This window comes from Callithrix jacchus, chromosome 1, assembly GCF_049354715.1.
Source record: "Callithrix jacchus isolate 240 chromosome 1, calJac240_pri, whole genome shotgun sequence".
Lineage (NCBI taxonomy): Eukaryota > Metazoa > Chordata > Mammalia > Primates > Cebidae > Callithrix > Callithrix jacchus.
The window spans coordinates 199316178-199331427 of NC_133502.1; the positions used below are offsets into that span (position 1 = coordinate 199316178).

The following is a 15250-nucleotide window of genomic DNA, read 5'->3' on the forward strand; positions in this document are numbered from 1 at the left end:
TGGCTCACGCCTGAAATTCTAGCACTTTGGGAGGCAGAGGTGGGTGGATCACCTGAGGTCAGGAGTTCAAGATCAGGTTGGCCATCAGGGTGAAACCCCATATTAAAAAAAAAGAAAGAAAGAAAAAGAAAAAGGCTGGGCCCCTTTGGGAGGTCAAGGCAGGAGGATCATTTGACCCCAGGAGTTTGAGATCAGCCTGGGCAACATAGTAAGACCCTAACTCTACCAAAAAAAAAAAAAAAAGTTTTATAAAAAAATAGCTAGGTATGGTGGCACACACCTGTAGTCCCAGCTACTTAGGAGGCTAAGGTGGGAGGATCACCTGAACCTAGGAGTTCAAGGCTGCAGTGAGCTATGATGGCACCACTGCACTCCAGCCTGGGTAACAGAGCAAGACTTTCTCTTAAAAAACAGAAAGAAAAGAAAAAGAAAGAGTATGAAGGAATTATTTACCAATTTGATGCAAAGAATGAAAATGAAATAAGATAAATATCTGAAATGTATGAGACTAGCTAACTGAAAGCAATGACCCTAGTGAGGGAACTCAAAACATCAGGAGAATCATTAAATCACTGAAAATATATCACTTTTACTTCCAGTAGTGACTGGGTAAGATTCTGCTGGACTCACCCCAACCCAGAAAACAACTGTAAAGTCTAGATATAATATCTTTAAAAGCTACCTGAAAGTACTAAAGAATGGAGAAGCAGGCAGATTTTGGAGGGAGAGAGCTGTAAAGTGAGTTCCCATTTTCAAGGTGCAAGGGTCAGGTACTGTAAGAATGTTAAGCAATCTACAGAAATAATGTTAGAAAAATAGTTTTCCTGCATTGGGGAAACTAGAACACTGAAGGCCAGAAAACCACAGCCTCTGGACAAGGGCGGAAGAAGATTCCAGAAAGAAAAGAATCAGAAAAAAAGTACACATATTCTGTCTACCCACACCTTGGGCTAACCCCCGAGTCACAGGTATGAAACAAATTTCAAAGTAATTCAACAAAAGACAAAATATCTGAACTGAGACCAGAACTGCCACTTAAAGAATGGAGTTTGCAGTTCTAGTCTAACCAAGATAATTACCTATCTAACATCAAGAATCGAAAACTTTCTCAAGAGAAAAAAAAATCAACTTTAGAAAGTATTCAAATAAACCAATAAACAGCATGAAAACAGTAACAGAGGGACAAAAACAGAAAGAACAATTTAAAAAGAAATAATGAAATGGTAGATGCAAAGTTAACAGCATTAATAATTGCATTAAAAAATAAATGAACAAAAAATCCAATTTTGGCAGAAATTGACAAACTTAATTTAAAAAGCAAGACACAACTATATGCCATCCAAAAAAGATGAATTATAACGTAAAGGCACAGAGAGGGTGAAAATATATAAACAGAAGATATATAATGCAAAGAGTAAGTAGAAAAGGCTGGACAACCTATATTAATATTAGACAGAACACATTTTTTTTTAGATGAAGTTTCGCTCTTGCTGCCCAGGCTGGAGTGCAACGGCGCGATCTTGGCTCACTGCAACCTCCCGCCTCCTGAGTTCAAGCAATTCTCCTGCCTCAGCCTCCCAAGAAGCTGGGATTATATAGACGCCCTCCACCACCCCAGCTAACTTTTGTGTTTTTAATTGAGACAAGGTTTCACCATGTTGGCCAGGCTGCCCTCAAACACGTAACTTCATGATCCACCCGACTCGATCTCCCAAAGTGCTGGGATTACAGGCATGAGCCACCGCGCCCAGCCCAAAATAGATATATTTTTTTAAAGACATAATCTCACTATGTTGTCCAGGTTACACTCCTCGGCTCAAAGAATCCTCCTGCCTCAGCCTTCCAAGGAGCTGCGGCTACAGGCATGCACCACCTCACCCAGCTCAGACAAAATAGTTTATAACACAAAATTTACTACTACAGATAAAGAGATACATTGCATAATGATAAAAGGATCAGTTTATAAAGAAGATATAATATGTTATATGTATATAATAATAGAGCTTTGGCCAGATGCAGTGGCTCACACCTGTAATCCCAGCACTTTGGGAGGCTGAGGTGGGCAGATCACCTAAGGTCAGGAGTTCGAGACCAGCCTGGCCAACATGGTGAAACCCCATCTCTACTAAAAATACAAAAATTAGCCAGGCATGATGGCACCCGCCCGTGATACCGGCTACTTGGGAGGCTGAGGCAAGAGAATTGCTTGAGCCGGGGAGGCGGAGGTTGCGGTGAACTGAGATCGTCCCATTGCACTCCAGCCTGGACAACGGGAGCAAAGCTCCATCTCAAAAACAAACAAACAAAAAACAGTTTCAATATATATGAAGCAAAACTTGACAATATTAAAGGGATAGTCAATTCTAAAATCTTAATTCAAGATTTTAATTTCTTCATTCCCGCAACTCACAGAATAACAAGACAAAAAAGTCAGCAAAGACAGAGAAGATATGAGCAACAAGATTAAGCATCTGGACTTCACTGATATCTACAGAACTACACCTCAAAACTACAGAATACATGTTCTTTCCAAGTGTTCATTGTATATTCCCCAGGATAAACCACACGCTAAAACAAACCTCAGAAAATTTAAAAGCATTAATATCATCAAGAGTATGTTTTTGACTACAATCCAACTAATTTAGAAATCAGCAATAATTAGGTAACTAAGAAAATACAAATATTTGGAAATTAAACAACAAACTTCTAAATAATCCATGGATCAACTGTGTACTGACAAGGAAAACTGGAAAATACGGAACTAATAATGGAAATACATTTTAAAATTTGTAAGATGCAGCAAAAACAGTACTTGAAGAGAAATATTCAGCTTTAAATGCTTATATTTTAAAAAGAAGAAAGATCTAAAGTCAATGGCCTATGTTCTCTTCTTACAAAATGAAGAGAGCAAAGTAAATGCAAAATAAGTAGAAAGAAGAAAATAATAAACAGCAGAAATCAGTGAAAGATAAAATGTACTACAATACAGAAAATCAATGAGACAAATAACTCATTATTTAGCAGGATGAATGGAATTGATAAATCTCCAGGTAGAATAACCAGAAAATAGCAGATTAACAATATCAAGAATTGAAAAAAAGAACATCACTTTGGATTCTTCGGATATTAAAAAGGATAATAAGGGAATATTAACAACTTTATGCCAATAAAGTTGACAATCTAGATTAAATAAAAAATTCTTTGAAAGAAACAATTACCAAAACGGATCCAAAAAGAATTAGAAAATTTGAATACCCTACATCAATCAAAGAAATTGAATTCATAATTAAAACATTCCAACAAAGAAAAGTACAGATAAAGATGGTTGGACTGGTGAATTCTATCCAATACTTAAGGAAGAAATAATGCCAATCCTATACAAATTTTTTCAGAAAATACAGAGAGAACACTTTACAACTCATTACTTAAGCATAGAATCACTCTGATACCAAAACCAAACAAAGACATCATGAGAAAAAGAAAAGGCTACAGATCACTATCTCTCATAAACTTAGATGTAAAACTTCTTAAAATTCTAGCAAAGCATTTCCAACAATATATAAAAAGAATAATACATAACGATGACCTGGTATTTACCCCCATTAATCCCAAAGTTGATTTAGTTTATTTAATATCCCCAAATAAATCAATTTACATTACCTTATTAACAGATTAGCTGAGAAAAAATCCTAATTTCAATAGATAAAGAAAAAACAAACAAAATTTGACACCTACTCATAACAGAAATTAAAGGTAATATCCTCCACCTGATTAAGGGCATCATGCTCAACAATGTGAAGCTCAATGCTTTCCCACAAAGATCAGGAATGAGTAAAGGAAGTTCACTCCCATGACTTCCACCCAACATTGTACTGGATATGCTAACCAGTGCAATAGAGCAAAAAATGAAGAAAAAGAAAGAAAAGGCATACACGAAAGGAAAAAGCAGAATTGTGATTACCTGCAGACATCATCACGTGCATAGAAAATCCCAAGGAATCTGCAAAAATCCTACTACAAATTAAAAGCAAATTTAACAGAGCCACATGACACAAAGTACAAAAAATTGTATTTTATAGATTCTCAATGGAAAGTTAGAAAATAAAGTTAATCCATTTATAATAGCATCAAAAACCAAAATACTTAGGAATAAATTTGGCAAAAAACATGCAAGATATGAACACTGAAAACTACAAAAGTTGCAAAGGGAATAAAAGAAGGCCTAAGTAAATGGAGGAATATACCATGTTCATGGGTTGAAAGACTCACTAACACTGAGAAGGCAGTTCTCTCCAAATTTTTCTAATTCCGTGCAAACCCAATAATTTCCAGAAGCATTTTTTTTGAAGAAATTGATAAGCTGATTCTACAACTTATAGAGAAATGCAAAAGCACAGAATAGCCAAAACAACTTAGGGAAAAAATGTCAGTCTTTCTATACATCTATAGTAATTAAGGCATTATGGTTAAAGCATTGAGATATATAAACAGATCAGGGCAATAAAATAGAGAATCTACCTGATCATAGTTTTGCTGTAAAAAAATAAAAATAAAATAGATAATCTAGCAATAACTCCATACTTAATGATCAAATGGTTTGTGACAGAGGTGCCAAGATAATTCAATGGGGAAAGGATAATCTTTAAAACAGATATTGGCAAATTATGGTTATCATTATATGGGAAAAAATTAACTTTGACTCTTGTCTCACACAATACCAAAAATTAAATAAATATAAATTATAAAAATATAAAAAATCATAGACCTAAAGGCAAAAAATATAAAAATTCTAGAAGAAAATCTTTGTAACCTTGGGTAAGACAAAGATTTGTTTAATAGAACATAAAAAGAAGAAAAATAAAGATATATCAAAGAGAAAACATCTAGCACACAGTTGGAGATAAGGTATCACAGACTGAACTCACTGCTTGTATGGGTTCCCATAGTACTCTGTTCATATCTCTTTTACAGAACATATCACATCAAAATCATTTTTTCATTCAGATAAAACAGAAATGTATAAAAGATTCTCTATCTAGTCTCTAGAGCCTTTGGATTTTTACATAAAAAATTAATACTTACGGAAAGAGATAGAAATTGGAAGGTAGCTTTTCACACATCAGACTAGACAAAAACAATATTTCAGAGGAAGCCTTTAGAAAAGCAAAGTATTATAATTTTTTAAAAAGAGTAGAAAAGCAAAAATTAAAAAGGAATTAAAATTTCAACAGAGATATATTTATGACGAGAAAGTGTAAGTGAAGGCCACACACAGTGGTTCACGCCAGTACTTTGGGAGACTGAGACGGCGGATCACAAGGTCAGGAGTTCAAGAGCAGCCTGACCAACATGGTGAAACCCCATGTCTACTAAAAATACAAAAAGTATCCAGGTGTGGTGGCACATGCCTGTAATCCCAGCTACTGAGGAGGTTGAGGCAGGAGAATCATGCCACTACACTCTAAACTGGGTGACAGAGTGAGACTCTATCTCAAAAAACAAAAAAGAAAGTGTAAGTGAATCTTCTTTTACCTAAAAAGTATATATTCCTAGAAAAATAAGTATAAAATCTAGGGTTTTTTTTTTGTTTGTTTTGTTTTTTTTTGAGACGGAGTCTTACTCTGTCGCCAGGCTGGAATGCAGTGGCACAATCTCAGCTCACTGCAACCTTTGCCTGGGGTCAAGCGATTCTTCCGCCTCAGCCTCCCAAGTAGCTGGGACCAAAGGCGCGTGCCACCATGCCCGGCTAATTTTCGTATTTTTAATAGAGACAGGGTTTCATCATGGCCATAATGGTCTTGATCTCTTGACCTCATGATCCACCTGCCTCGGCCTCCCAAAGTGCTGGGATGACAGGCATGAGCCACCGCGTCTGGCCTTAAAATCTAGTTTTTATAAAAGGAAACATTCTTGTGCAGTAGTAAACATTTCTTTATAAATCAATTTCATTATCATACTACATCAAAAGAACCTTTTGTGATTTCAATTATGAATTCTATATTTTATATAATTCTAAATGTTCCTAAATTAGGTTTGCTTAAAGCCAAATCTAAAACTAAAATCTTAATGTAAATTGAACTATACAATAACTTCACTTATTGTGAGAAAAAAAATCAGAAACCAATAACAAATTATAATAAAAGGCTTATGTTTTTGTCTAAAATAATAAAAGTATACATTTAAAAAGCCATTTTTTGGGTCACAAGCAGTGCCAGGAGAAAGTAGAAATGATACAGAAAAATGAAAAAGATAAAAGTTTAAAGGTGTTCACAAATACAGGAAAAACAGAAGATAAGTGAATCAAAAAAGGACAAGAATTAATACTTAATTTGAAAATTAAGCTCTCTATATTTATAAGGATTGCTGCATCAATCATAGGTTTAAAGAGACAGAGAGACAGAGGCAGAAATATATGCAAAACCTTGCTAGAATGACCTAATTCAAATCTTCAGTAAAAATGTCACCATCATAACTATTACTTACCAAACATCTTCTATGTACAAGTAAATTATCTCTAATCTTTAAGAAACAATCTTCCAAGATAGGTATTATTATTCCCATTTATCTTAACTTCAGAGAGGTTAAGAGATTGCTCAAAACCATACTGTCATTAATGGAGGAACACGAATGTGAACCTAGGTTTATCCTTTGAAAACAGCATTCTAGTTCACAAATGGTATCATATAAAATTTTTCTATTTTTTTTTTTTTTTTTTTTTTGAGACTCTTCACTCTTGTTGCCCAGGCTGGAGTGCAGTGGCACTATCTCAGCTAACTGCAACCTTCACCTCCCAGGTTCAAGCAATTCTCTAACCTCAACCTCCCGAGTAGCTGGGATTACAGGCGATCGCCACCACACCCAACTAATTTTTTTATTTTTTTTTAATTTTTTTTATTTATTTTTTTTTTTTTGAGACGGAGTTTCGCTCTTGTTACCCAGGCTGGAGTGCAATGGCGCGATCTCGGCTCACCGCAACCTCCGCACCCTGGGTTCAGGCAATTCTCCTGCCTCAGCCTCCTGAGTAGCTGGGATTACAGGCACGCGCCACCGTGCCCAGCTAATTTTTTGTAATTTTTTTAGTAGAGACGGGGTTTCACCATGTTGACCAGGATGGTCTCGATCTGTTGACCTCGTGATCCACCCGCCTCGGCCTCCCAAAGTGCTGGGATTACAGGCTTGAGCCACCGCGCCCGGCCTAATTTTTTTATTTTTAGTAGAAATGGGGTTTCACCATGTTGGCCAGGCTGGTCTCAAACTCCTGACCTCAGATGATCTGCCTGCCTAGCTTCCCAAAGTACTGGCATTACAGGCATGAGAGCCACCTCGCCTGGCCCATATACAGTTTTTCTCAACAATTTTTGTCTCATTTAGAATGATTATGGCTACAAAAGTAATCCTTTATCCGGCTGCAGGTCTTCTTTTTTTTTTTTTTAAGTAATCCTTTAGGGAAGTACAGAATAGTAAACCATTCACAAGGCAGCAGCAATACTAGAAATTCCATTAAATGAGGCCAAAAAGACCTACCAGAGTCAAAGGATAAAGTACTATGACTTTTACTATTATTATTTGAGACAAGGTCTCATTCTGTTGCCCAGACCAGAGTGTGGTGATGCAATCATAGTTCACTACAGCCTCTACCTCCCAGGCTCAAGTGATCCCTCACCTCAGCCTCCCAAGTAGCTGGAGATACAGGTGCAATGCCAACATACCTGGCTAATTTTTGCATTTTCTGTAGAGACAAGGTCTCACTGTGTTGTCTAGTCTGACCTCAAATTTGTGGGCTCAAGGGATCCTCACACCTCAGTCTCCCAAAGTGCTGGGATTATAGGCGTGATCCACCATGCCCAGCCCTACAGTACATTATTAATAAGACATTAGGAAACTATTTTAAATCTCTAGGAAATATCCATTAACCTTTGTTAACCCAACAGAAAGCCAAGAATGGAATCAAATGGTTTTGCAGTTCTATGGAAAATATCACAAATACTTCAGTCGCATCTTTTTTTTATTGTATATATTTAAGGTATACAACGTGATGTTTTTGTTTACTTATACACAGTGAAATAATTATTGTGGTCAATCAAATTAATATATTGATCATCTCACATAGTAGCCCTTTTTTGTGTGTGTTTGTGTTATAAGAGAACCTAAAATCTACTCTCTTAGCAATTATCCCTAATACAATACAATGTCATTAACCATAGTCCTCATGTGGTACATTAGATCTCTCTAGAATTATTCATCCTGTATATGTGCAACTTTATATCCTTGAATCTTACACTCCCCCATTTCATCCCTCTCCTATTCTCCACCCTCTATGCTTCAGGTGCCTCTTAAGAAATTGTTTTGCAGGGCAAGGTGACACATCTATAATCTCTCCACTTTGGGAGGCCAAGGAGGTAGGGCCACTTGAGCAGAGGAGTTCAAGAACAGCCTGGGCAATATGGTGAAATCCCACTTCTATAAAAAATACAAACATTAGCTGGGCATGGTGGCATATACCTGTACTCCCAGCTACTCAGGAGACAGAGGTTGCAGTGAGTCAAGATTGTACCACTGTACTCTAGCCTGGGTGACAGAGTAAGGCACTGTCTTAAAAAAAAACAAAAAGAAAAGAAATTGTTTCTAAAAGAAACTAGGGATTAGGCTAGGAGTAGGAACACTGAAAATAAAGAATATATAATAAAAAACAAAGATAATAACTTAAGCCTTGCACCATTCAAGGGACTACAGATAATTACAATGCTTTATTAGAAAAAAATAGAAATTTCCCGGATTAAATACCATTCTGAAAATAAACAGTCATTGACAGAGAATAAAATTAATTATTTTAAATTCAAGGGAAGGAACATCTTCATATTTCATCTAAAATATTCATTCAAAAAGAGATGTTCCAAAACCTATATAAAGAACTAAAATGTATCTTACTTATCAAGAAGCACAGAGAAAAATTTTAATCTCACACACGGAGGAAAAGAATTAAACTTGCAGATGGAAAGCACACTACCAAAAAAAAAAGGAAGGTATCAGCTCAAGGAATTCATTTTATATTTTGCTGAAGTACAGATTATTAAAATATTAATAAGTATACTAAATCAATAAAATGTTATATTAAAGTAATAAGTCATCACAAAAGATTCTGTGAAAATAAATAAAATCTCTACCTTTGGCCATTTGGGATTGAGAAGTCGAGCTTTGATTGCATCATCCAGTGCCTTGTCATACTGCTGGATTTTCATGTAGGCTGCAGATCTATTGCTGTATAAGATGCAGTTCTGAGGGTCAACAGCCAGGGCTTCATTATACAGAACAATAGCTGTGTGGAAATCTCCATCATGACAGGCCTGATTACTCTGACGAACTTTCTCAACAAATTCAGCTTTGCTCAGTACCGGTCCATCAGGACTTCTCTGACCAATAGTGTTAACACCAAAGAGAGGAATCTACAAACAAAGAAACTTTATCAGACAAAGTTCAGATAGTCCAGAAGGGTTCCCCATCTGCTAAGATTTGGATGTCCCCTCCAAATCGCATATTAAAATCTAATCCCCAACATTGGAGGTGGAGCCTAATGGGAGGTATTTAGGTCATAGGAGTAAATCACTCATGAACAGATTAATGCCCTCCCTTGAGGGTGAGTGAATTCTTACTCTATTAGTTCCTGAGAGAGCCAGTTCTTAAGAGGCCAGCCACTGGCCTCTCTCTCTCTCTTGCTTCCTCTCACTATGTGATCTCTGCAAGCATAAGACAGCTCCCCTTTGCCTTCTGCCATGAGTAGAAGCAGCTTAATGCCCTCACTAGCTACAGATGCCTAACCTTGAACTTTCCATTCATCAAAATCATGAGCCAAATAACCATTTTTCTTTATAGATGACTCAGCTTCTATTTCTTTATTTTTTTACTCTTATTTTTTTCAGATGAGGTCTCACTCTGTTGCCCAGGCTAAAGTGTGGTGGCACAAGCCTGGTTCACTGCAGCCTCAACCTCTGGGCACAAGCAATCTTCTTGCCTCAGCCATTTGAGTAGCTGGGAGTACAGGCATATGCCATGGCATGTAGCTACCTTTTTTTTTTTTTTTTGTGGAGAATGGATTTCACTGTATTGCCCAGGCTGGTTTTGAACTACTAGCCTCAAGCAATCCTTCAACTTCAGCCTCCCAAAATGCTAGGATTACAGGCATAAGTCACTGTGCCTGGCCAAGTATTCCCTTATAGCCACACAAAACAGACTAAGACATCACGTGAACCTAAATAAAACAAACATTTTTCATGATCTCCTGAACTTTTGTGCCCTGGAAGACAATAATATTCTCTCAAAGCAGCCAACAAAGTGCCTTGCATGCATATGTATATGTGTATGTTTGATAGTTACATATATGTATATTTGTATTTGTTGAATAAATGCAAAATGATAGTTACATATATGTATATTTGTATTTGTTGAATGAATGAATAAATGCCATTTTCCTTGGCAATTTAAAGTTAAATACTATGGAAAAAATAAAATACAAACATATATGGACACTATAATCTCAACTATGTTAAGATGATTGCACTTAAAATAATGATGAAAAGCCAGGCACAGTGGCATGCACCTGTCGTCCAAGCTACCCAAGATGGTGAAGCAGGAGGATCACTTTAGCCCAGAAATTTAATACTATAGTGTGCTACAACTGCACCTGTTAATAGCCATTCCACTCCAATCTGGACAACAGAGTGAGACCCATCTCTAAAAATAAATCAAAATACTAATCATACTAAAGTATCTCTGGAAATAAGGTTGTGAAGTGTTTTACTTTTCTTAAACATATACAAGTTTTAAAATTAAAAAAAAAGCTTAAAAAATGTTTTTCGCCTGGCCAATACGGTGATACCCCATCTTCACCAAAAATATAAAAATCAGCCAGGCATGGTGGCACACACCTATAGTCCCAGCTACTTGAGAGGCTGAGGCAGAAGAATTGCTTGAACCCAGGAGGCAGAGGTTGCAGTGAGCCTAGATCACACCACTGCGATCCAGCCTGGGTAACAGAGCAAGACTCGTTCTCAAAAAAAAAAAAAAAGTTTTCTTGTACCATTGAATCTTTTTGGACTGGCAAATTTGGTGACTGTAATTTGGCTACCACCACGAAATTTCAAAGATAAACAACAGTTTTTAAAGACCAGCAAAAAAAAAAAAAAAAAAAAAATCAGCGGTAAACTATGTTCCGGCAATTTAAAATCTGTTTTTGATGTTGATTTTTCAAAATTACCAAGTTTTCTGTAACTTTATATGACATCAGTGACCTTAAAACCAAAGGGAGCAAACGTGTCAAGTGTTTCTGTTTGGTTGGCTGGTTTGGTTTTTTGTGTGCTTTTTTTGAGACAGAATCTTGCTCTGTCACCCAGGTTGGAGTGCAGATCATGGCTCACTGCAGCCTCAGCCTCCTAGGCTCAAGCTATCTTCCCACTTCAGCCTCCCAAGTTGCTGGAACCTCAGACATGTACCACCCCACCTGGCTAATTTTATTATTTTGTAGAAACAAGGTCTCCTCCTGTTGCTGAGGCTGATCTCAAACTCCTCGGCTCAAGCAATCCTCCTAAGCTACTGGGACTATGGGTGTGAACCACAGCACCCAGCTTGTTATTCATTTTTAAAACAAAAATTATGAACTGTATTAGAGTACAAAGGGAAGAAATTTAATACAGTAGTAATCAGGAGAGACATTTTATACTTTTAAGAAAGCTTGTCCTAAGTGAAATTAAAACAAAAAGTATTTTTTCCCTATGTCTTCCTTTAAGATCAAGTCCAGTACCTCCATTCAGAAGAGGATGCATCTGATTTGATGCAATAGGTCAACATATACAAAGAAATAGACTCCTCAAAGAAGTATTTGCATGAAAAAAAGAAAAAATTCCCCAAAGAAGGGAAGAAAGGCAGATCTAACTGCATACATGAGCAACCATTCTTCTTCCTCTGCTCACAAGGATATTATATCCTGACTTCCAGGGCAATTCAAAACATTCAAGGATTCTGTAAGTTTCAAATATCAGTGTCCAAGTTATATTCAACTTTCTTTCTTTTTCCTTTTTTTTCAGGAGTTTCACTCTTCTTGCCCAGGCTGGAGTACAATAGCACAATCTAAGCTCACTGCAACCTCTGCCTCCCAGGTTCAAGCAATTCTCCTGCCTCAACCTCCTGAGTAGCTGGGATTACAGGCATGCACCAACATTCAACTTTCTCATACTGTAAGTGGCCAACCAATAATGTACTTAAAGGTTGTTTTTTTTTAATTATGATCATGAAACATATTGCTTGAAAGTAAATGGAGTATATAACATTTACCAAACAACCAGAATTTTCAGTCTTTATTCTTTTTTATTCTATCATCAAATCAATGTATAAAACATTGACAATATGTAAGACTGATTTCATTTTGGAAAATATGATCATAACGGCTCTGCTTAAGGTCAATACTCATAAGGTATAGAAACAAATTCTGTATCTGAAAATTCAGGGGCATGACTTAAAAAAAGCAACTAAACACTTTTTTTTTTGAGGAAGGGAGGGATGAAGGAGGGGAAGAAGTGGGGAGGGAAGGAGGGAGGGAGGGAAGGGAAGGAAAGGAACAAATTCTAGCAATGAGAGAGACATTGCCGACCTGGATCTAGAGGTTTACAAGTTGATTTCTTTATTTTGAGTGAAGGAAAGAAGAAAAAAATGAGTAAAGGAGAGGAAGAAAGAGGAAGAGAAAGAGGGAGAGTGAATGGAAATATTGCTTTATTCTGAAAAAAAAAAAAAATGGGTATTAATAATGGCCAATCAATGTTGCATTTAAACCTATGAGTAGGTGTGATGTGGTATTGACTAGAATGTTTATTTTGTGTATTTGAAGTGGAGAGCTCTATAAATATTAAGTTTACTTGTTCCAGATCTGAGTTCGAGTCCTTGATATCCTTATTAATTTTCTGTCTCACTGTGTCTAAGTCTCTATGTATCTGGGTGTTAGGATCGTTAGCTCTTGTTGTTGCATTGATCCTTTTACCACTATATCTTTGTTGCTTTAAAATCTATTTTATCCGATACGAGAATTGCAACTCCTGCTTTTTATTTATTTATTTATTTATTTTTGCTCTCCATTTGGTTGGTAAATCTTTCTCCATCCCTTTGTTTTGAGTCTTTGCATATCCTTGCCTGTGAAACAGGTCTGGATGTAACATGCCGTTGGGTTTTGGCTGTGTCTTTTGATTGGGGGATTTAGTCGATTTAAATTTAGGGTAACTGCCATTTGATGTTAACTGGCTGTTTTATCCATTCGTTGGTGTGAATTCTTCTTTATGTTGGTGCTCTTTACTTTTTGGTATATTTTTAGAAGGGCTGATACTGGTTGTTTCTTTCTGTGTGTAATGCTTCTTTCAGAAGCTCTTGTAAAGCAGGCCTGGTGGTAATAAAATCTCTGAGTTCTTGCTTGTTCATAAAAGATTTTATTTTTCCTTCAGTTGTGAAGCTTAGTTTGGCTGGATATGAAATTCTGGGCTGAAGGTTCTGTTCTTTGAGGATGTTGAATATTGGCCCCCACTCTCTTCTGGCTTGTAGAGTTTCTGCTGAGAGATCTGCTGTTAAGTCTGATTGGCTTGCCTTTGTGGGTAACCTGACCTTTCTCTCTGGCTTCCCTTAGTATTTTCTCCTTCATTTCAGCCCTAGTGAATCTAACAATTATGTGACTTGGGGTTGCTCTTCTTGAGGAATATCTTTGTGGTGTTCTCTGTATTACCTGGGGTTGAATATTGACCTGCTTTGCTAGTTCAGGAAAATTTTCCTGAATAATTTCCTGAAGGGTATTTTCCATCTTGGATTCATTCTCTCCGTCGCATTCAGGTACACCTATCAAACATAGATTTGGTCTTTTCACATAGTCCCACATTTCTTGGAGACTTTGCTCATTCCTTTTTATGCTTTTTTCTCTAATCTTTTCTTCGCGTTTTATTTCATTAAGTTGGACTTTGACCTCTGATATTCCTTCTTCTGCTTGAACAATTCGAGTGTTTAAACCTGTGCATACTTCTCGGAGTTCCTGTATTGTATTCTTCAGTTCCATTATTTCACTCATACTCCTCTCTAAGTTGTCTATTCTCAATAGGATTTCATCAAACTTTTTTTCAAAGTTCCTAGTTTCTTTACGTTGGACTACAACATGTTCTTTTAACTCACCGAAGTTTGTTATTATCCATTCCCTGAAGCGATATTCTAGCATTGGGATGCGCTCGTTCTCCATCAAGCCTTGTTCCATTGTTGATGTGGAACTGTGATCATCTTTAGAGGGAGAGGCTTTCTGACTTTGAGTATTCTCAGCTTTTTTAGGCTGGTTTCTTCCCGTCATTCTAAGTTTAGCCTCCTGTGGTCTTTGAATTTACCAACTTTCAGATTAGGTCTCTTGAGTGGGCGTCCAGGTTGTTAGTTACCAGGGCTAGAGCAGCGGCGTTAAAACTGATGGTGCTTTTCTGCCCAGGATTCTCTTGTCTGGCTTCCTTCTTGTGTCCTTAGTGGGCGACTCTGCCTTTCCCGGGCTCCAAACCGCCGGTCCCATTTACTCCGCACCGAGCGCTGCAGCGCCGAGGTGCCGTCACAGCCGCTGCACTGGGCTCTGGTGTCGTGCTGGGGGCCCTTATGGGTCCTCCGAACCTGTTTACTCTGCTCCGAGAGCTGCTGCGCTGAGGCACCGGTGGAACCACTGCGCCGGCCACGAAAGTCGCGCTGGCGACCCGTGTGATTCCTCCACTGGGGATCTTCTGCTCCGTGAGCGACCAGAATTTGTCTGAAAGTGTGGCTTAGTCTAGTTCTCCGTGCCTTCACTGAGAGCTGAGTCCCGAGATGTTAGCGATTGGCCATCTTGGATCGGACTCCCGCAACTAAAGACTTTTAAAGTAAAATGAATTATTAGGTTCATAAGTAGCCTCTAAGAAGAAACAAAGAAAGAGAGAGAAAGAGAGAAAGAAAGAAAGATCCTACTATTACAGTATTCCCTACTTCTCATAAAGAATTGCAGACTAGGCTGAACTCAGTGATTCACACCTGTAATCCCAGCACACTGGAAGACTAAGGAGGAAAGACTGCTTGAGCCCAGAAGTTTTAGACCAGCCTGGCAACACAGCAAGACCCTGTCTCTATTTTAAAAAAAAAAAAATTATTTAAAAACTTTGCTAGTGGGGCATAGTGGCTCACACCTGTAATTCCAGCCCTTTGGAGGCCAAAGCGGATGAATCACCTGAGG

At 37.5% G+C, this 15250-nt stretch overlaps 1 protein-coding gene across 4 annotated transcripts in view; it reads right to left on the reverse strand.

The window, feature by feature from the left end:
* The window catches only part of TTC28 (tetratricopeptide repeat domain 28), a 708603-nt gene that overhangs the window by 651907 nt on the left and 41446 nt on the right, over positions 1-15250 (reverse strand). For 2 of the 4 annotated variants that reach the window (XM_035258707.3, XM_035258622.3), the window contains exon 2: positions 9165-9443. The exons of 1 other annotated variant lie outside the window; for it this stretch is intronic. In XM_035258707.3, coding sequence (XP_035114598.1) covers positions 9165-9443 — 279 coding nt within the window. Of the gene's footprint in view, positions 1-9164; positions 9444-15250 lie in introns of those variants that run through there. One more of the 4 variants, XM_035258970.3, reaches the window with a different exon arrangement.